At 39.0% G+C, this 23,546-nt stretch overlaps 1 protein-coding gene across 4 annotated transcripts in view; it reads right to left on the reverse strand.

Annotated features, from left to right (window-relative positions):
• RANBP17 (RAN binding protein 17) overlaps positions 1 to 23,546 on the reverse strand; it is a 319,506-nt gene that overhangs the window by 30,625 nt on the left and 265,335 nt on the right. For all 4 annotated transcript variants that reach the window (XM_087867811.1, XM_087867812.1, XM_087867810.1 and 1 more), the window contains 2 exons: positions 10,843 to 11,057; positions 8,717 to 8,855 (listed from right to left, as the gene is read on the reverse strand). In XM_087867811.1, the coding sequence (XP_087723937.1) occupies positions 8,717 to 8,855; positions 10,843 to 11,057 (354 nt within the window). The remainder of the gene's footprint in view (positions 1 to 8,716; positions 8,856 to 10,842; positions 11,058 to 23,546) is intronic.

The following is a 23,546-nucleotide window of genomic DNA, read 5'->3' on the forward strand; positions in this document are numbered from 1 at the left end:
TAAATAGAAAGAGCTGGTCTGGGGGAAAGTTCTGAAATACAGATAGATGAATGCATTTAAACTTGAGGATGATGGTAGCTGATGCAGGATCAGGAGGGGTTGTCTGAAGGTCTAAAAGATGGCCACGGACGATAGTTTGGGGAACTGTGGAGCTCTGGAAGCTATATACGCAAGTAAACTGTACTGCTATGTTTTCCTTTGAAGAAAGGAGCTCTTTTTCTCCTAAAACTATGGTGTTTGATTGATTGGTTGATTATCTCCCCTGCCCCCAACTGGGTTACTTTGCAGGAAAGGGAGCTCTGGTTTTATAATTCCAGGAGGTAATATAATGCAGCGGAAAACATCTAGGCCTACAAGTCAGGCACAGACTTGTTGAGCTTCGTTGCTTTTCTCTTTTCCTTTACATTTCTACCTCTGAAGTCCCAATCACAAAAGTAAATGGATTAAGTAACTTAGTATCTACAAAAGGAAGCAAGCAGGAAATAGATACCGTTTCCCTCACCAGTGAAGAGCAATATGCTATCAATCACACAAAAATTATAAAGACTTCACATAGATTTGGTGACCACATGCCATGCAGGTTGCATTAAAAGGTTCCAATCTACTGAGTCAGCTATGAAAAAGCCAGGTAAACACTTTAGACATGAAGGTTGGAGCATATATCCTTGCAATAAAAGCAAGAAGAAGAGCTTCCATTACTGCTGATTTATGGTTGGGGACTTTGAAACGGATAAATGTTAGTTTAGGGTAGATTGAAAGGTGTGGAATCATTAGGATCAAGGGCCATTTGATCAAAAACAGAATGAATAGTGCTGAGGACTGTGTGTTATTATTGGTTTTCTTTATTTGCAGCTCAAGCTATTATTTGAGATTCAAATCATGAAACTCTCCTGACATAAAACGATGAGCAGAAGTCATGAATTTTCATATTTTGTCCTAGTTCTCGGCATTCAGAATCTTTTAAGAAGGATTCATCTGTGATTTAGATGATTGTAGATACAATTTTTAAGCCTAATAGGCACTTCGTCCTTTCCGGCAACTTGCTGTTTGGCACTAAAAACAACCAAATGCTCCTTTTCTCCTGCAACCAGTCTCCACGGAAGCACATGCATCATCAATAGCCCTCCTGTTCACTAAGACCCATCACGGAACGCTGTTCTGGAAAATTAACTGTATAGGAAAGAGTTGCTTCACTGAGTCAGGAGGATGATAATGGGGCTGAGCTAAAATTTGGCTTCGGCTCAAAATTTCTCACCAGGGCAGAAGAGAGGATGGAAGCCTTGGAAAAATATGGTGTGAAAGGCAATTTCAGAAACAAAAGGCCTGCGTGGGTGGTGCAGTAGTTTTGAGAAAGAGGTGGGTCTAAGTTGGAATCTATATTTCCTAGATGTTTTGACTTTATGGAGCTTCGATTTGCATCTCTGTAAAATGTGCTTCATACCACCTACTTCGCAAGGCCTCGTGAGAAATCAGTAAGGTGAGGAGTGTAAAGGCTATCATATTGCCCAACACACAGTAGTACTGTCCCCTTTACACTTTCCATGTGTTTTCCTGGCTATTTCAATCCCTGAAACACCAAGCCCATCACTTTGTTTGGCTAATGCATAGATTTCTTCTACCTTTAGCATGTTTCTGGTGGGAAAAACTAAGGTACAAGGTCTCTAAGTTTCTAAATGTTTCCTGAATGTTTTGCTCCCATATTACATTCATACCACTTCCTCCAATTCAAGAGTGTGTTCAAAATAATAACATACTCTATTAATAATGAACATTTTATTGGTAGTGGACTTGATGAGGAAAGGTCTGGTGCTTTCCAGTTGGTTCAACTTTTCATTTACCTTCATCATCTCTTGTTTTTGCCTTTTGTGCCATCCTTCTCTTCTTGGAATGCATGCCCATCCCTGCCCCGGCTAAACTGCAGAGGCCTTCCCCGATCACTTCTTCTAGAGAAGCCACATTTAATCATTCTCCAGTCATTATCCCATTTTAAATCTTTATTTAGCACTTGTCATGACTTGACATTTTCTTGTGTGTGTTCACTTATTTATTGTTTATCTTCTCTCTCTAGAAGCTAAGCTTCACATAAGTAGGGACCTTATCTGTCTTGTTCCCTTTAGTACGGCCAAGTACCTAGTATGTACACAATTGATACTTACTGAATGAATGACTTCAGAGTCATTATTAAGAGCAGCTTTTCGTAAGTCCTGCACTTGGTCTCGGTATGTAAGAGTATGGGGGTGGGTGATGGTGGCTGGATAATTAAAAAGACAGAAAATACAATCTCTTTTCTCATTCACCTTTCTCTTTCCCCATATTATAGCTGGCCTGAAACTAAAAATGCTGATGAATGATTATTACCAAATTTTTAAAAATATCATGTTAAGCATATTAGGTGTGTTACAACTCCATCACTGATTGAATTTTTTTGTGCCTCCCTCTCTCATTTTTTCCAGAGGCTAAAGCAGAACTGAGACCTGCTTGTAACCCAAATGCTGCTTGTAACAATAACTATTAATGCCTCTTTACAGATCTATTATTGTTGGAAAAGGAGAAACCCAAGTGGTTACTTTCAATAGTCCTTTTTCTTGAAGACATAGGGCATGATTCACCTGCCAGACTGTGACCTATATTAGACAGACAGATCCAGCAGGGTAGTGAGGTGAAGGGGAATGGGTTTTAGAATTAGAAAGACTCCTAGATCAGGCTCGTATTAGTTGTGTGACCTTGTGTAAGTTGTTTCACCTCCCTGAGCCACAGCTTACTCATCTGCATAATGAAAATAATATTACCTAATTAATTTAATCAATAAGTATTTATTGAGCACTTACTATACGCTAGGCATTGGGAATAAAGTGGTACCTCAAGACACAGTTCCTGTCCTTTGGAAGCTTGCAATCAAGTAGGAAATAAGGACAAACAGCACTATTAGAGTATGTAACCAGTTTTGGTATGCATAGTGGTTCTGAGAATGACAAAGGCGAAGTACACATCTTGAAAACACTATAAAAGCATCAGGCATAGAGTACTTGTCCACAATCATACACTTAATAAGGTGGTAGCACTGGGACTTATTCAATATTCCCTCCATAATGCCACCCCATCAAGACTCCCTTGAGAGCCTTGTGAAAATGCAGATTCCAGGCCCAAGACCACACTTTGAGACAATATAGCTACCTGCAACTAATTCAAAATCTTCAAGTATTACCATGATGTGAGATAAAACTATGTTAAGCCAAACTGTAATAAGAAAAGACAAGGCTTCAGTTTCTGTCCATGAAGGATTAACTGCCATGAGAATTTTTCCTTCTGCCATAAATAACTAGAAAACAGACAAAAATATGAAACAACATTTTTCAATTATTGCACAGCAAGCAGTATCGGGCTATTAAACCAGAGAAGAGGGAAACAAATGAGGTTACACCTACACAGTCACTGGAGCTTATTGCCCCAAGGAGTTTCCAGGCTACAGGCCTAGAAGGGGGAACCCAAACAAAGCTAAGTAGTCTCACTGAGTTGAAGAGAAACAGTTTGAACTTAGGGAGGCTGAGGCAGGTAGAACTCTTGGGACAGAGTTTCAGAGAGTGGGAGGCATACAAAGAGAGAATTCTGGAGATCTGTAAAGGAGTCCTTTCTATCCAGTCTTTGAATAATAACAGAGATATATAATACATGTGTAGCTGGAGTTCCAGAAGGAATGGAGATAGAGGGAAAAGGTAGACTGTGATTATCTGAAGGCAAACTGTGATGATATTATTTGAAGGTGTAGATTATAAACCCTAGAGTGCCACTAAAAATAAAGAAGTCTGGCTAATAAACTCATACAGGATTTAAATGGATTCATAAAAAGCATTTAATTAATCCAAACCAAAAGAAGGCAGGAAAATGGAAAAAAGGAAAAAAGAAACAAAGCTTAGTCAAATAAAAAGAAAACAAATAGCAATATTATAGATTTAAACTCAAATACACTGGTAGTTACATTAAATGTAAATGGTTGAGACACTAATGAGAAGGCAGAGATAGTCAGATTTGATATAAAAATATGACCCAACTATATGCTGCATGTTAGGCAAATATGTCCTATGTCCATGTGCTAATTCCCAGAACCTGTGAATATGTTAGATTACATGGCAAAGAATAAGTAAGATTGCGGATGGAATACGACTGCTAATTAGTTGAGTGAAAAATAGGGAGATTATCCTGAATTATCTGGGTAGGCCCAATGTAATCCCAAGTGTCCTTGAAAGTGAAAGAGAGAAGGAGCAGAGGTCAGAATCAGAGGGAGCTGTATCTATGGAAGAATGGTTATAGACGCAATCTTGCTGGGGGCCATGAGCTAAGGAATGTAGGTAGTCTCTAGAAACTGGAAAAGGCAAGGAAATGGAATTTGTCCTGGAAAGGAACACAGCTCTGCTGATACCTTCAACTTTAGCCCAGTGAGACCCATGTCAGATTTATGACCTAAAGAACTATAGAGTGGCTCAGTTGGTTGGGTGTCCCACTCTCAATTTTGGCTCAGGTCATGATCTCTGGGATGTGAGATTGAGCCCTGCATCAGCTCTGCGCTCAGCACAGAGTCTGCTTGAGATTCTCTCCCTCTGCCCCTCCCCTACTCCCTCTCTCTCTAATAAATAAGTCAAATCTATAAAAAAATCCAAATAGCTATAAGATAATAAATTTACATTGGTTTAAGCCACCAAGTTTGTAAAAAATGTTACAATATCAATAGAAAATACCTGCTCTCTACAAGAAATTAAATATAAAGACACAGGAAGGTTAAAAATGAAATGATGGAAAAACAGGCAACACTAATCAAAAGAAAGCTGGAGAAGCTAGTAATACTAGACAAAATAGATTTCAGAAAAAAGATCATTACCAGAGATAAAGAGGGTCACTTCATGATAAAGGGGAAAATTCATCAAAGGGACAGAACAATCCTAAATATTTACATACCTAATAACAGAGCTTTAACATACTTTACACCAAAGATAGAACTCAAAGGAGAAATGGAAAAATCTATAATTATAGTTAGACTTCAGCACTCGTCTCTTGGTAATTCATAGAATAAGGAGAAAACAAACAAACAAACAACTTGTAAGAATGTAGAAAATCTGAACATTATCAATTAGACATACAGAACATTCTTCCCAACAACAATGGAATGCACATTCATTTCAAGTGCCCATGGAACATTCACGGTACTTTGAACCATAAAAGGGATGCAATAAATATAAAGATTGTAACAATCATTGAGTATATCCTCAATGGAATAATGGAATTAAACTAGAATCAATAACAGGAATCAGGAACACCTCTGGATATACAGAAATTAAACACTGTGCCTCTCAGTAACAATCCATTGATCAAAGAAGAAATCAGCAGGACAGTTAGAAAATATTTTTAAACTAAACAGAAAAACCCCTAAATACATAAAAATTTTGTGAGGAATAGCTCTAGCTGTGCTTAGATGAAAGCATTAAATGTATATTAGCAAAAAGGAAAGTCTAAGATCAGTGATCTAAGTTTCTATCTGAAAAATTAGAAAAGGAAAAGCAAAGTAAACTGAGGGAAGGAAATAATAAAAGCCATAAATGCAATCAATGAAATAAAAGACAGAAAAATAACAGAGAAATCAATGAGAACTGAAAGTTAGTTCTCTGCACTAAAACTGATAAATCCAGAGCCAGAATGATCAAGAAAAAAAAGAGAAGACACAAATTGCCAATTTCAGGGATGAAAGAGGTAACATCACCAGAGACCTTACAGAAATCAAACTGTAGAACAATGGGACATTATGAATAATTTTATGCCAGTGTCAGATGAACTTCAGATGAAAAGGAGAAATTCCTTTAAAGACATAAACTACCAAATGCTACCCCAGATCTAATAAATAACTGGAATAGCCCTATATCTATTAGAAATGTTTAATTTGTAGTTAAAAACCTACTAAAAAAATCTAGACCTAATGGCTTCACTGGGGAGTTCTATCAAACATTGAAGTAAGAACTAATAACAATTCTACACAAACTTTTTAAGAAAACAGGTGAGGCGAGAACAATTCCCTAGTCATTTTATGAGGGCATTACACTGATACTAAAACAAGGCAAAGATACAGAAGAATAGATAAAGAATAAAAGATATGGAAGACGAACTATAGAAAAACTACAGAACACACCGACATCTGTCATGAACATAGATGTAAAAACCTGTATCAAAAATTTAGAAAGCTGAATTCAGTAATATATAAGAAGGGTAATATGTTGTAACCTAGTGTGGAATGCAAGGTTGGTTTAACAAATATCCACCAATGTGATGATCAACATGATGTAATGTATAAACAGAACTAAAAAGAAAAACCACACGATCATCTCAGTAGATGCAGAAAAATAATTTGATAAAATTCAATATTCATCCCTGATAACACCCTCAGAAAACCACAATGGAAGGGAATCTTCTCAACAAGATAAACAGCATCTATAAAAACCTACAGCTAACATTATACTGAATAGTGAAAGAATGAATGGAGACATTTCCTTGGAGACAAGGAAAAAATGTTTGCTATCATTACTTCTATTCAACATTGTACTATATGTAGGTCCTAGCCAGTGTGATAAGGCAAGAAAAAATAAAAGCCATACAGATTGGAAAGGAAGAGATAAACTGTCTTTATTCGTAGACACAACTATGTAGAAAATCTTAAGACATCTACAGAAACCACCAGAATTAATAGGAAGTTTAGTAAGGCTGCAGGATACAAGGTCAACATACAAAAAAATCAACTGCAATTCAACATGGTAGCCAAGAACAAAAGGAAATTAAAATTTAGTACCATGAATAATAGCATAAAAATGTAAAATACTTAGTTATAAATATAACAAAATATGTACAAAAAGTCATACATTCAAAGCTACAAAAATGCTGTTGAGAAAAATAAAGGAAGACCTAAATAAATGGACAGATATGTCATTTTTAGGAATTGAACACTCAGTATTGCTAATATGTCAATTCTCCCCAAATTGGGCTAGAGATTCAATGCAATCCCCACCAAAATTCCCTTATTCATTTTTTTTCTAACAAGAAATTGACAAATTGACTCTAAAACTTATATAAAAAAACAAAGAACACAGACTAGTCAAGACAATTTTAAAAAAAGAAAACAAAATTAGAGGGCTATGCTATCTGATTTTAAGACTTAAGGTTAAGGACAAAAGGTTAGGACAAAAATTAAAAATCAGCAGAACCAAACTGGCACAAAGTAATTCAAAAGAGAAAGGATGTTCTTCAACAAAAGGTGCTAGAGCAATTGAATGTATGTTGAAAAACAGCTTTTATCTCATATATAATACTATATACAAAAAGTTTAATTGAAATGGATCATAGACCTAAGCATAAGATAAAAAACTATAAAACTTATGGAAGAAAACACAGGAACAACCTTTTTGGCCTTGGGTTAAGCAAAGATTTCTTAGGATAGGACCCAAAAGACATGAACTATAAGAGAAAAAAATAAATAAATTAGACTTCCTCAAAATTAAAAACTTTGCTCTTGTAATATGGGGGTACTGCTAAGAAAATAAAAAGACAAGACAAGACTGAAAAAATATTCACAAAACACACATTTGATAAAGGATTTGTATCCAGAATGCATAATAAATACTTAAAAGATAAACAATCCAGTTAAAAAAATGGGTAAAAGATTTGAACAAATACTTCACCAAAAAGATACACAAATGGTATGCAAGTATGAGAAGATGTTCAAATCATTATTCAGCAGTGAAATAAATTTTAAAACTACAATGAGATTCTTCTTCACACCCACTAAGATGGCTAAGATGAAAAAGACTGATAATAGCAAGTGTAGGGAGGATACAGGGAAACTGGAACCCTCCTACACTGCTGGGGAGATGAAAATGGTAGAGTGACTTTGGGGAACAGTGTTGCAGTTTTTTTGTTTTTTTTTTTATAATGTTAAAAATACACTTAGCATACAACTCAGAAATCCCATTCCTAGGTAGTTACCCCAGAGAAATTGTATTTGTCCACAGAAAGACTTGTGCATGAATGTTCATAGTAGCATTGTACAAAATAACCAAATAATGGAAACAACCCAAACAGCCATCAGGTGGTGAATATATAAATAAATTGTGAAAATCCATACAATGGGATAATACTCACCAACAGAAAGGAATAAACTGATTTGCAAAACAACATGGATGGATCTCAAAGGCATTATGTTAAATCAGAGAAGGCAGACACAAAGGTCTATATATCATATGTTTCAACTTAGACAAAATTCTAGAAAAGGAAAACTATAGTGAAAGAAAGTAGACAGTGGTTCTTAGGGGCTGGGGCCAGGGGGAAGGGATTGATCAGAAAGGGGCACGAGGGAGCTTTTTGTGGTGAAGAAAATGGTCCATATCTTGGTTGTGGTAGTTTATGACTGTGTACATACATCTATCAGTAGTCACTGAACTGCTCACTTAAAATCAATGGGTCTTATTGCGTTTAAATTATACCTTAATTAAGCTAAGAAATAAGCAGTACATCAGAATATGAAAAAAGGGCATTCTCTCACTTGCAAGTAATAATTATAAAATAATCTTTCAGTTTGGATATACGATCTTTTCCCCTTTGTAGGATGATCGTCTCATTAAGTACATACATTAAGAGACCACAGTCAAGTTTTTCCTCTGGAGATAATGTTCTCTGTGATACTTACCTAGAGTAGTGAGTCCCTCTGAGATAGATGTGAGAACATATAGCAGTACAGGAGGCTCTAAGTTGGTGATGAAGCTCATGTGGTCCTGGGTAAGACATTCCAGGAGTGGATAGTAGGACTGGCTCAGTTTCCGATATTGCTACAACACAGAGAGAACTAGGTGTCAAGCCACAGGGAAGCAAAAGACATGTTAAGTTCTAGGGGCAACTGCCATTTATATAATATTGGAAATTGTAAGCTTACCTAAACATAAATACATTCAATAAATACATGGAACAAATGACATCATGATTCAGTATTAAAAAGGGTTCTAATAGGATTCTCTTGATCTCTAGAAATCCCAATTTGAAGCTATAGCACGGTAAGTAATCTCAATTTTACCTTATATGGCTAACACTTATATGCAAATAAAATCTCTGTAGTATGGAATTTGGAAGACTGAATTATTTTTCTGGATGGGGATATTGTAACACTGAACAGTACTTAATAGTGGCTAGGCAGCCTTTTTTTTTAATACAAAGATATTTGCTGCTATAATAGGATTTGACATCATAGTCTGTTTCACTCGCAAATGCCAACCCACTTAACTAAATTATGGTTTGGCCAATGGCTTCATATTTGCCATATACTACAGGCAAAAAATAAGTGCATGAGAAAGATACCTGGAAAGCTTTAAATGGAACTCAAACCAATATCAAAGAAGCATAACACTCATAAGAGAAATAAACCAGAGCAGTATTTATTAAAGTGAGATTAAGACCACCCCCATAAGATCACATGGGATACTTCTTAAAAATGCAGTTTCCTGATCCCCACTCCAGACTCACTACATGAAGTGCTCTGGAATAAGGTCTTGAAACATGCATTTTAAACATGCACGCTAAGGGAGTCCTATGCACCCTTAATTTTGAGAATGAGTTAGAGATTTGTTCGCTTGTTAGAAAAAAAGATTAGAACAATTCCTGGAGCCACAATCAGTTTTTTTTGGTGGACCTCAACCGTAGTGAAGAGTCCTCTCGATGAGAACCCATCTGAGTCAAGTGTCTACCTTGTAATTTCGGTCATACAGGTAGCGTTTAGTGAGCATCCCATTCTACTACTGAGGCTAAACCATTCTGGCCTGAGACGTGGTTCCATTAAGACTAGCTTAGAAAGGTGGAAGAGGGTGCTGCTAGTCCATTCGCCCATTCTTGTCAAGGAGCATTGCTCACATAGGCTGACTGACAAAAGCCCCCTAGATCTTACTTGTAACCTTGGCAGGGAGCAGGGGGGAAAGCCTGAACTAAGCCTGAGCATGAATTTGGCTGTTACTGAAGTAATTACTGCAACCACGTTGGGCATATATTAGCTTTTGTGTAATCAGGCACGGATGTTTAAAAAAAGTCTGATAATGACACAGCTCAGTGGAGGAGCCTGGAAATTTAAATTTCCAACAAGCTCCCCAGGTGATTCTGATGGGCCTCAAAGTTTGAAAACCACTGACATAAATCACAGAAACTAGATGGTAGAGTTGAAAAGGGACCTAGAGATCACTTTGTTTAATTTACTAATTTTAAAGGTGAGGAAATTAAAGCCTGGAGAAATAGAGAAGGTGATTTATTCAAGGTAAATGACTAGTGAGTGGCAGAGTAGAGACTATGCACCCGTATGCTCAACTTTGAGTTCAGCACTCTTTCCGCCACACCAGAATTTTTATGGAAAGGGAGGCCAAAGAGTAGGGGGAGTAGATGGAGTAGGAGGAGGAAGGAAGAAGGAAGGAGAAGATTCTGTAGCCAATCCTACATTTCTGCTCTAGGAAACAGACCTTCTTTGAATCAGTGGCATAGTTAAAAGCAATTAGTTGAAATAGCTAATTACATTTTCTCTGTATGCTGAACCTGGAGCAGTCTGGATGACCAATCTGTCAGAGGTGGTGGCTGCAGTTTTTGAAAACTGTACATTTAATTATATATATATACAGCCACTATAGTTGTTCAAATTCTGTAAGTTAAATCAAGAGGCTGTCCTAAAACATAAAATGTTCTGGTGCTATTCTAACTCCCCAGGCTTCATTATAACCATTCCAAGCCTGTGGTGGTGTTCTTTCACATTTCACACAAAGACTCCCATGATGCACGATTGCTTACTAGCAAGTCACTGTGGGACACTGACAGCAGCATTTTGACAAAGGCCTGGAGTACATTGTCAAAATGGTTGTCCCCATACAACTTGAAGACGCCAAAGCTGACATAATTTCCACACAAGGCAGATTTGAGAGCTGAATAGCAGATGGAGATGCCCTTGAGTTTCATTGGATAAATCTGATCTTTTGAGAGGCTCCCAAGGGACAGGATCTGATTACCTGTTTTAGGGTAAAAGCAGAAAGAGAAAGTGATATAAGGAGATGTAATTCAAAGCAGTTATGAGGCACGTTATTTAACATTTTCATTTTACTGCTAAGGTTCACTTCTTCCTATCATTGTTTCAAGAATTACACCATCCGTGTAGTGAAAAATATAAATATATAAGGCAATTTACCTGAGGAGTACAAATGGCCCAAGGAAAACCAATCAAGGGTATTAGAAAAGTTTTATATTTTTATCTGGATGGTGATTATATGAATATACAGACAGATGTGTAAAAATTCATTGAGTTGTACTCTTAAGATTAGTTCACTTTACATACTTTAATATTTATGTTATCTCTTCTTCAATAAGATGTTAAAAAATAGGAGTAAATAACCAACTAAGTCAAGAGAGAAAGATAGCCTGGACCGAGATGCAAGTTACTCTAAATTGTGGGATGAATTTTCAACAGTTTTACATGAATCTGATCTTGACTTACTTTACTTTTAGGAGCCTCACAGGTTCGGTATGAATTCGATGAAATAAGACACGTAAGAAGTTCTTGGCACAGTGCGTAACAAATGTTACTTCCTTTTTTCCTTAGATCATTTTTCAGAAGATCTCAAGAGATGATTGTTTAAAAACTGTACTTAAATTCTATGTTGACCATCAGAAAACAAAGACATGCTTATATAATCACCTTATGATTTTTTTTATAGCAGTTAGCATTTATGACCAACAATTTCTGTTTCTGAAATGTGTGCTAGTAAGGCATGTTTCTAGGCAATACCCAAGGATGTCTTTCAAAAAACTATAAAATCATACACGTTTCTTGCCTCTGTTTTTTCCTATTTAATGGAGTACTGCTTCTAAAATTGAAACTAAATTCAACTTACAAAAGTTAGAGGTATATTGTTGTGGTTTTATACTGGATCAATCTGGCTACATAAGAATTATGTTTCCCAGAACCCATTTCCCTGTTTGGTTGTGGGGTAGAATTGGGCAAAAGACAAATTTATGTGAGATTTGTAAGGTCCTGGTGATGTAGCAGCCATGCTTTTTGAAGGTCACTGTGATCAGAGATAGTGAGAAAAAATAGTAGAAATGCCACTGGGTTTCACTCTGTCCTGTTCTTTCCTCCTGTGACTAGAACTACCAGCCTTGCTGATGAATGACTCCAAGGCCACCAGCAACCACTCCGCAGCAAAATACCAGAATGGCAGCTACGTGGAGGCAATGGTCTTCCACTGATTTCTACACCAGTTCCCCTCTCAGCCCACATCCTTTCATGGTCCCATGCCAGCAGCTTCTAGATTTCCCTGCAAGCTCCTACTTGTCCATCCATGCCATTGTTTTAGGAAGGCTGATTAGTGATTTTTCTCCTGAACTTTCAATTCTCCCTTTTGACCTATTTCCCCATCTTTGCCCAAGATTGTACAACATTTAATTCATAAAATAAATTCCCTATTCTGTAAATGCCATAGTGCTTGTTCTTCCCTGTTTGGGCCCTGACAATGTGTGCATTATGGTAACCACATGTGTAGTAAGTGGTTAAGAAGGGCCAATACTTCTGATGGAGCATGAAACACAGGGCCGCCCCATGGCAGAGGTCTCCTCTCCTTGATCTGTCTTGCTGAAACATCTCCATGTGCAGGTTTTCTTCCATGCATCCCTAGAAGTCCACAGGCTCTGCTTATAATTTACACACCTAAATGACAGCCCCTAACCAACACCTTCAGACTAGAAGGCTGAGACGGATCCCAGAATTTACCCCATACTAAATTCTGTACCCTCTCTCATGACCTCATCCTAACTTACCTTAGAGATATAGAGTAAGTTCCATAAAGATTCAACTCAATGTGACAGCATTTACTTAACAGCTACTACGTGTGAAGTGCTAGGATAAACGAATGAATGAAATAAAATCTCTGCTCTGAAAAAGTTCAGTCTGGTGAGGGAAACAGATTTACAAACCAATGATCCCATACAATGTGACAAACACAGAGGGGTGTGTTACAACATGAGGGCAACCGAAGAGGAGACTGACTGCTTGGGCAGGGGGGCAGTGGGGAAAGGCTTCAGAGCCCAGGTTATTTCCCAAGGATCAAACACAAGTGACGGGGCCCAGGCTTAGTTTTGAAGTTCCTTTATAGGTGTGACAACTGTCCTTGCCTTCCCTGTTCCACCCCATGCCTGGCAAGTCCCACCTCTTTCTGTCCTTCGGGCAGGAAGTCCCTGGGAGGGAGATCTCCGCGACACTGATGGACAGCTGGCAGTGAAGGCACTGTGAGGCTGGCAGCCACTGAAGCCAGTGAGAGTACCACTGTCGCGGTACAAAAGGAAATGATACTCTCCTTAATGAAATAAAGACTTCCGAAGTTTAGAATCAAAAGGAAAATCTCTAATTGTTTCCCACTGATTACAATGCAGGCAGGGGAACGAGGTACTGTTACATTCTTAACATTAGGCCTGTGAGTGGGTGCAGAGGCTGCCCTGGGGCTCGGGGAAAGAATGCTGAGAAGTGGATGGACGACCTGGCCAAAGGCCATCCAGGGCAAAAGTGGGGGGCATTAGGTGCCGTGGAGTTGCTGTTCTTACTCTCCTACATGTGCAGCTGGAAGAGAAAACTCACTAAATAATGAGGACAAAACTGAGAAGCACAGAGGACTCCCAATACAGATAATTCAGCTTATTATTTTCCTTATTATTCCTTATATTGTTTGGGTTCGTCTTTTTTAACCTCTATTCTCTGTCCTTTTTTGAGAAAACTTTTTTGTTGTTGTTTTGGCTTTTTGGGGTTAGCTTCCAGCACTCAGAAGTACCTTCTACACAATTCTCAAGATCTAGATTCAGAGGATATACATCAAAAAATGCAAAATCTCCTCTTCCGTTTATCTGAGATCTACTTTCAGGTCTTTAATTAAAAAAAATTTTTTTAACTCTTTTTTTTGTTCTGAGACCCCACCTCTTCCTTGAGTGACTGACTCCATGATGTCCTCTTCAGAAGAGGCTTCCTACAACCAGGGGAGTGGCCTTCCTTCATAGGCCTCAGCTGGAGAACTATATAAAATACATATCCTTTTTTTTTTAAAGATTTTATTTATTTATTTGACAGAGAGCGAGAACACAAGCAGGGGAAGCAGCAGACAGAGGGAGAAGCAGGCTCCCCGCTGAGCAGGGAGCCCGATGTGGGACTCGATCCCAGGACTCTGGGATCATGAACTGGGCCGAAGGCAGACACTTAACCATCTGAGCCACCCAGGCGCCCCAAAAGACAATATTCTAACAGAAGATAAACATACAGCACGTGAGGGAGTGATGGACCAGGTGGGCTTCTGAGTTATACTGATTGGTGTGAATCCTACATCTTTCCTTACTACCTGGGCGTCTGAGCCGACTATCAACCTCCATATGTCAGTTTCCTCATTTATAAAATAAGGATAATAACAGTACCTATAACTCACAAGGCTCTTAAGTGAAGTAAAGCAGACAGCATGTGTAAAGTGTTTACCATAGTACCTGGCACAGCGCTCAGTAAACATAAACTGTAGCAGTACATACTGCTGGGGGTTCATTGCTTTCTGAAGTCTAATAGCCTGTAAGTTCACACATAGCTCCCTATGTGTGGGAAAGAGGAGGAGATGAAGCTGGGTGTGTGGGGTGTAGAGTAATACACTTCCTTCTAATACATAATTCAAAGTCAGGCCAATGCAATAGCTTTGAACACCTTCCCTCTGTTCCTTCAATAGAGGAATTGGCTGCATGGGGTCACAGGGTGGTTCTTTGCCCCACACTCTACCAGTTCTCTATGTCCTCAAAAGAATACTTAAAAAAGAAGGTTCAAGGGATAAAACACTATAGTAGGGCCTTGTACCAGGAAGAACTAATAGTATGAACAATGTTATTTCCTGGCTTATAAAGCAATCCATTACATTGATTTACCTTTTCTTTTTCCCTTTTAATCTCTGAAATTTTAAAGTGATATTTAGCTGCTGACAGCTCGATAGGTTGAATGTCTTCATTCATCATCAGAACAGTTATGGGAAGAGAACCACAAGCTTGCTGACATTCCCTTACTTCAGGTCTCTCAATCTACTCTGTCTTTCTGCAAAAATCATACAAGGCCCCTGGACATAAATGGTTTGGGACAGAATTGAAGCTATGAAGAGTGGAAAGGAATACAGTATTTTCGTTTCAGTTTGAAAAAGATTAAAACAAGGCAGCGTTGATAAGAATGCAGGAAAATAAGCAAATTGTTGGGAATGTAAATTAGTATAATCATTCTAGAGGGCAATTTGGAAATATTTATTAAAAATATAAAAAATATGTAAATCCACTTCTGGGAATACATTCTAATTCTAAAACTTCATTACAATATCTGCCTGTCTACTAGCATCTGCACTCCCATGCACTGTCTCCTGTAAAAGCCAACCCTTCGATACGTTCAACTAGCTTCAACCTCCTCTTATGTGCTTAAGGACATACCACCAATAAATTTCCCCTTTTTTCTCCTGTGCAATCTTTTTTTTCCTATTAGATCATCTGTTCGGAATATAAGTCATGCTATTATACCTTCCATTAAAAAAAAAATACTCCCTGCCAGATGGTACTCCCCTTTGTAATAAAACTCTTCCAAAAAACTGTCCTGTCTCCTCCTCTCATTCTCTTTTATGCCCACTCCACTGAAAATGCTCTTTTCAGGGTTCCCAATGACCTCTTTGTTGCCATATGAAATGGTCAACTTTTAGTTCTTATCTTACTTGATTCACAGACAGCTTTTGACAAGGTTGACTACCTCTTCTTTGCTCCTTCTCACTTTCTTTTGCTGGTTCCTCCTCTTCTCCTTTACCCGTAACACTGGAGTACCCCAGGACTCAAACCTAAGTCTTCAATATTTACATTCACCCACCACCTACGTGATCTTACCTACTTTTGCAGCTTTAAATACCATGTATAAGTCAATGACTTCCACATTTGTTCTCTAGATTGGACCTAACTTCCAAACCTCAGACTCGTATAGCCAACTCTGTACTTCATATCCCCAATGGGATGTCTAATCAACATCTCAAACTGAACATACTCAAAACGGAACTTTTGATCCCCCTCACATGCATCTCAGTTAGTGGTAACATCATTTTCCCACTTTTCATGCTAAAATTCCTTGACTACATTCTTTCTCTCATACCATATTTTCAATCCATCAAGAAATTTGATTTGCTTTACCTTCAAAATATACCCCCCGAATCTACTTCTCACCACTCCCACTATCACCTTGTCAAAGCTATTATCAAATCATGTTACTTACTGCTCAAAACATTCTAAAGTCTTTCTTCTCACTTGGAGTTAAAGTCAAAGTCCTGGTAATTGTTTACAGGGATGGCATTGCATGAAATTGCTCATTATAACCTTCCCTTTGTCCTCTTTGCTCCAGCTACTGATCTCTTTGCTGTTCTTCAGACATGCTGGATACGCTGTTGCCTCAGGACCCTGAAACTTGGTATTCTGTCGGCCTACAATACTCTTCACAGAGATATCCACATGACTAACTCCCTCGTTTACTGCAAGTCTTTGCCCAAATGTCACCTTCTCAATGAGGCTTCCTTCTAACACTTTACTTAATTTACTGTAACATGTTTTCCAATCCCCGGTATTTCTGATGTTCCTTCTCCCGACTTTCTTTCTTTCGTTTTTTTTCATTGCACTTATTACCTTCTAACATACCAAAGAATGTCTTTTTTTTTAAATTATATTATGTTAGTCACCATACAGTACATCCCTGGTTTTTGATGTAAAGTTAGATGATTCATTACTTGCGTATAACACCCAGTGCACCATGCAATACGTGCCCTCCTTACTACCCATCACCAGCCTACCCCATTCCCCCACCCCCTCCCCTCTGAAGCCCTCAGTTTGTTTCTCAGAGTCCATAGTCTCTCATGCTTCATTCCCCCTTCTGATTACCCCCCTTTCTTTATCCCTTTCTTCCCCTACCGATCTTCCTAGTTCTTATGTTCCATAGATGAGAGAAATCATATGATAATTGTCTTTCTCTGCTTGACTTATTTCACTTAGCATTATCTCCTCCAGTGCTGTCCATGTTGCAGTAAGTGTTGAGAACTTGTTCTTTTTGATAGCTGAGTAATATTCCATTGTATATATGGACCACAACTTCTTAATCCAGTCATCTGTTGAAGGGCATCTCGGCTCCTTCCATGATTTAGCTATTGTGGACAATGCTGCTATGAACATTGGGGTGCAAATGGCCCTTCTCTTCACTACGTCTGTATCTTTGGGGTAAACACCCAGTAGTGCAATGGCTGGGTCATAGGGTAGCTCAATTTTTAACTTTTTAAGGGACTTCCACACTGTTTTCCAGAGTGGCTGTACCAACTTGCATTCCCACCAACAATGTAGGAGGGATCCCCTTTCTCCACATCCTCTCCAGCAATTGTTGTTTCTTGCCTTGTCAATTTTTGCCAGTCTAACTGGCAAGGTGGTATCTTAGTGTGGTTTTGATTTGAATTTCCCTGATGGCTAATGATTTTGAACATTTTTTCATGTGTCTGTTAGCCATTTGTATGTCATCATTGGAAAAGTGTCTGTTCATATCTTCTGCCCATTTTATGATTTATTTGTTTCTCGCGTATTGAGTTTGAGAAGTTCTTTGTAGATCTTGGATACCAGTCTTTTATCTGTAGTATCATTTGCAAATATATTCTCCCATTCCGTGGGCTGCCTCTTAGTTTTTTTGACTGTTTCCTTGGCCGTGCAGAAGCTTTTTATCTTGATGAAGTCCCACAAGTTCATTTTATCTTTTGTTTCTCTTGCCTTTGGAGATGTGTCATGAAAAAGCTTGCTTTGGCCGATGTCGTAGAGGTTGCTGCCTATGTTCTCCTCTAGGATTTTGATGGATTCCTGTCTCACATCGAGGTCTTTCATCCATTTGGAGTTTACCTTTGTGTATGGTGTGAGAGAGTGGTCAAGTTTCATTCTTTTGCATGTAGCTGTCCAATTTTCCCAGCACCATTTATTGAAGAGACTGTCTTTTTTCCACCGGATGTTTTTTCCTGCTTTATCAAAGATTAGCTGCCCAAAGAGCCGAGGGTCCATTTCGGGGTTCTCTATTCCATTCCATTGGTCTATGTGTCTGTTTTTGTGCCAGTACCATGCTGTCTTTGTGATCACAGCTTTGTAGTACAGCTCGAAATCCGGCATTGTGATGCCCCCAGCTTTGTTTTTCCTTTTCAACAGTTCCTTGGCGATTCGGGGCCTTTTCTGGTTCCACACAAATTTAAGGACTATTTGTTCCAGTTCTTTGAAAAATGTCATTGGTATTTTGATCGGGAGAGCACTGAAAGTGTAGATTGCTCTGGGTAGCATGGACTTTTGAACTATGTTAATTCTTCTGATCCATGAGCATGGAATATTTTTTCATCTTTTTGTGTCTTCCTCAATGTCTTTCAAGAGTGATTTATAGTTTCTAGAATATAGATCCTTTACGTCTCAGGTTAAGTTAATTCCAAGGTAACGTATGGTTTTTGGTCCTATTGTAAATGGGATGGATTCCCTAATTTCTCTTTCTTCAGTCTCATTATTCGTGTATAGAAATGCAACTGATTTCTGAGCACTGATTTTGTATCCTGCCACATTACTGAATTGCTCTATAACTTCTAATAGTTTGGGAGTGGATTCTTTTGGGTTTTCCATATACAGTATCATGTCATCTGTGAAGAGAGACAATTTGACTTCTTCTTTGACGATTTGAATACCTTTTATCCCTTTTTGTTGTCTGATTGCTGTTGCAAGGACTTCTAGTACTTTGTTGAATAATAGTGGCGAGAGTGGGCATCCTTGTCGTGTTCCTGATCTTAAGGGAAAGGCTTCCAGTTTTTCCCCATTGAGAATGATATTTGCTGTAGGCTTTTCATAGATGGTTTTTATGAGATTGAGGAATGTACCCTCTATCCCTACACTCTGAAGGGTTTTAATCAGGAAAGAATGCTGTATTTTGTCAAATGCTTTTTCTGCATCTATTGAGAGAATCATATGATTTTTGGCTTTTTCCTTCTGGATAAAATCTAAGACACTGATTGATTTGCGAATGTTGAACCACCCTTGCATCCCAGGGATGAATCCCACTTGGTCATGATGGATAATCCTTTTAATGTACTGTTGGATTCTATTAGCCAGGGTCTTGTTGAGAATTTTGGCGTCCATATTCACTAGGGAAATTGGTCTGTAATTCTCCTTTTTGATGGGGTCTTTGCCTGGTTTGGGGATCAAGGTAATATTGGCCTCAAGAATGAGTTTGGTAGCTTTCTATTTTTTGAAATAGCTTTAGGAGAATAGGTATTATTTCTTCTTTGAATGTTTGGTAGAATTCCCCAGGAAAACCATCCGCGTCTGGAGTTTTGTTTTTTGGAAGGTTGTTTATCACTGTTTCAATCTCTTCATAATTAATTAGCCTGTTTAAAAAATCAGTTTCTTCCTGTTTCAGTCTTGGTAGTTTATAGGTTTCCAGGAAGTCCTCCATCTCTTCCAGATTGCTTAATTTATTGGCATAAAGCTGTTGATAAAAGTTTCTAATAATCCTTCCAATTTCATTGGTGTTGGTTGTGACCTCTCTCTTTTCATTCATAATTTTATTAATTTGGGTCCTTTCTCTATTCTTTTGGATAAGTCTTGCCAGTGGTCTGTCAATTTTATTGATTCTCTCAAAGAACCAGCTTCTAGTTCTGTTGATCTGCTCTACTGTACTTCTGGTTTCTAATTCATTGATTTCTGCTCTAATCTTCGTCAACTGCTTCCTCATGCGTGGATTAGGCCTGTCCCTCTGTTGCTGTTCCAGCGTATTGAGGTGAGAATATAAAAACTGCATTTTAGATTTTTCTATTCTTTTGAGTGAGGCTTGGATGGCTATGTATTTTCCCCTTAGGACTGCCTTTGCAGTATCCCATAGGTTTTGGACCATGGTGTTTTCATTCTCGTTAAATTGTTTAAATTGATTTTTGATTTCCTGGTTTAACGAATCATTCCTGAGCAGGATGGTTCTTAGTCTCCAAGTGTTTGAGTTTCTTCCAAATTTTTCCTTGTGGTTGAGTTCCAATTTCAAAGCGTTGTGGTCTGAGAATATGCAGGGAATAATTTCAGTCTTTTGGTATCGGTTGAGACCTGTTTTGTGACCCAGAACATGGTTTATTCTTGAGAATGTTCCATGGGCATTAGAATAGAATGAGTATTCTTTGGTTCTGGGGTGTAGTGTTCTATATATATCTATGAGGTCCAACTCGTCGAGTATGGCATTCAAAGCTCTTGTTTCTATGTTGGTTTTCTGCTCCGGTGCTCTGTCTATTGCTGATAGTGGAGTGCTGAGGTCCCCTACTATTAACGTATTTTTATCTATATGTCTCTTTATTGTGGTTAAGAGTTGGCTTGTGTATCTTGCTGCTCCCCTCTTGGGGGCATATATATTTATAATTGTCATATCCACTTGTTGGATACATCCTTTAAGAATAATATAGTGCCCTTCTGTGTCTCTAACTATAGTTTTTAGTTTAAAATCCAATCTGTCTGATATGAGAATTGCTACCCCAGCTTTCTTTTGAGGTCCATTGGCATGAAAGATGGTATTCCATCCCTTTACTTTCAGTCTGAATGTATCTTTAGGTTCAAAATGAGTCTCTTGTAGACAGCAAATGGATGGGTCATGTCTTTTTATCCAATCTTTTATCCATTTATCCAAATGACCAATGGGTCATTTAGGCCATTTACATTGAGACTGATTATTGAGAGATACGATTTTAATGATGCCATGTTGCCAGTAAAGTCTTTGTTTCTATAGATTGTGACTTTCTGTTCTGTATCACTCTTGGGGCCTTTTTACCTTTATAGAACCCCCCTTAATATCTCCTGTGGGGCTAGTTTCGTGGTTACGAAATTGGTCAATGACTGGCAATTCTGGAAGGTCTTTATTTCTCCATCAATTCTGAATGACAGCCTTGCTGGATAAAGCATCCTTGGCTGCATGTTTTTCTCTGAAAGAGCTTTAAAAATGCCCCCCCAACCCTTTCTCTCATTCTAGGTCTGTGTAGACAGGTCTGACGTAATTCTGATAACTTTGCCTTGGTACGTGAGAAATTTCTTTGCCCTGGCGCTTTCAATACTGTATCCTTGGATCTAATATTTGCGAATTGCACTATGACGTGACGTGGCATAGGTTTGTCGTGGTTGAGCTTGGGAGGGGTCCTCTCTGCCTCTTGGACACGAATGTTTGTTTCCTTTGCTAGGGAAGTTTTCAGCTACAATTTGTTCAAATATCTCTTCTAGACCTCTGTTTTTCTCCACCCTCTCAGGGATGCCGATGATTCTGACATTGGAGCGTTTCATTGAGTCAGTAATCTCCCGTAACCTACATTCTTGAGAATGGATTTTTTTTAGCCCAGATTCCATTTTAGCTTTCTCTTCTACTAACCCATCCTCCAATTCGCTGATACGTCTTCTGCTTCATTCACCCTGGCCGTCAGAGCATCTAGTTTTGGCTGCATTTGGCTCGTAGAATTTTTAATTTCTGCCAGATTTGCTCTCAATTCCACCCTTAGAGATTCTATATTCTCATCAACATTTTCGTTAATACTTTTTTCAAGTGTACACATCACCTTGACCATTGTTACTCTGAATTCCATTTCTGATAATTTAGTTATATCCATATCCATTAGTTCTGTGGCAGAGGCCACAGACTCATTGTCTTTTCTTTGCTGGGGGGGATTTCTCCTTCTCGTCATTCTGATGAGGAGAGGTTGCGGGGTTGTCCAGAGCCCAAATTATTGACCGGCACCCAGGCCGTGCGCCCTTGTTTTATAGGGATCTTAGGGATGTGGGCTTCTTGATTTTTCCACCTGCCTTCTGGGGGAGGGGCCTGCCGCACCGATACTCAGGCCACCCTGTTTGGGTAGAGTCTCCGTGTCTCCTGCGAGGGGGGATGGGGATGGGCACACTCTGAGCCTGTCTTTCCAGGCTTTTGTTCTCTGGCGGCTTTCCCTGGCGGTTTGCTGTGCCTCTTCTGAGAGAGCAGCCGTAGCTGAATCTCAGCCTCTGTCTCAGAACAGAGGGATTGCGGGCCATTTTCCACTGATGTTCTGGCCACTTTAACTCTGTTTCTGTTGGTGCTGCTCCACCCTGCAGCGACCCGGGATGTGCGCGCCACACCTGGTGTCCCAGCCCTCACTTCCAGGGCCGGCGCGTCTCTGTCCTTTGTGTTTCTAACACCGTAAGCTGCCAGCCGTCAGCTGCCCCCGCGCTCCGGAGCTCCGTTTCAGTCTGGTGGCGCGCGTTCCTGGGCTCACGGTCTCAGTCCGCTCTCTTGCGGGTGCAGGTCCGTGAGTCCGCCCGCTCCCCCGTGCAGGTGGCTACCGCTTCCCGGCGCCCGAACGCGGCGGCTCCCTCCCCCTTCCGTTTATCTTCCGATATATGTGCACGGTTTCACGGCTCCCGGCTTCGTACCTCAATACTCAGTGATGGAGATGTTCATTTGTAGAGATCTAGATGTATCTTCCTGCGTCTCAGGCTGATTCCGTGGATGTTCAGGCTGGTCTGGTACCTATCCAGCTCGACTCGGGGGACCAGCTGAAAAAGGGGTCCCATACTCCTCCGCCATCTTAACTCCAAGAACGTCTTTTTTAGTTTTGCTCACTGATGTATCGGAAGAGTCAGGAACAGCGCCTGCTGCTCCCAGTGTACATCTGTTGAATGAATGAAGCTCACGAAGCTAAATGCACAAAGTGGCTTTTACCGAAACAAAGAGCAGGATAGTGAAAAATCACGTTTATAAAAAATTACATTTGTCAAAAGGTGAATAAATAAATTACAGTATGACCATAAAATGTAATATTTTGCAGCTATTTAAGAAGATATGGTGAGGATGCCTGGCTGGCTCAGTCGGGGCAGTGTACGATTCTTGATCTCGGGGTTGTGAGTTTGAGCCCCACATTGGGTTTAACGATTACTTAAATAAAGCTTAAAAAAGAACTTAAAAAAATAAAAAGATATGGTAGATTTAGATATATTAACATGGAGCAATGGCCATGACATAACTAAAAGAGGCAAATTACATATTAGCAAATACATTATAATACCACTTTTGGAAAAATATATCTATATACACACACATAAAAAGTATGGGAGAGCACACACTAAACTGTTAATGATGGTTACCTTTGGATGATGAGATAATCAGGATTTTCCCTTTCTATTCTCTATAGCAACTCTGAAATTCTGCAGTTTGCTAATAGACCACACTAATGATTTATATTTGTATAATTCTGTAAAAGCTACTGTCTGCCTGAAATAGCATCTTCACACTTCTAGGCCCTATTCTATTCCTTCAAAAGTGACTTCCCTGTTTGACTCCTCAGTCTGAGTTAGAAACTTCTTCTGGGCTACCATCGCACCCTATATGCTTCTCAAGCATAAATGAGCACAAGGCATCCTAAGTCTTCATTTACTTGACT

The sequence above is a fragment of the Ursus americanus genome, chromosome 15, assembly GCF_024610735.1.
Source record: "Ursus americanus isolate L20-20 chromosome 15, mUrsAme1.1.p, whole genome shotgun sequence".
In the NCBI taxonomy this organism is placed as follows: Eukaryota; Metazoa; Chordata; class Mammalia; order Carnivora; family Ursidae; genus Ursus; species Ursus americanus.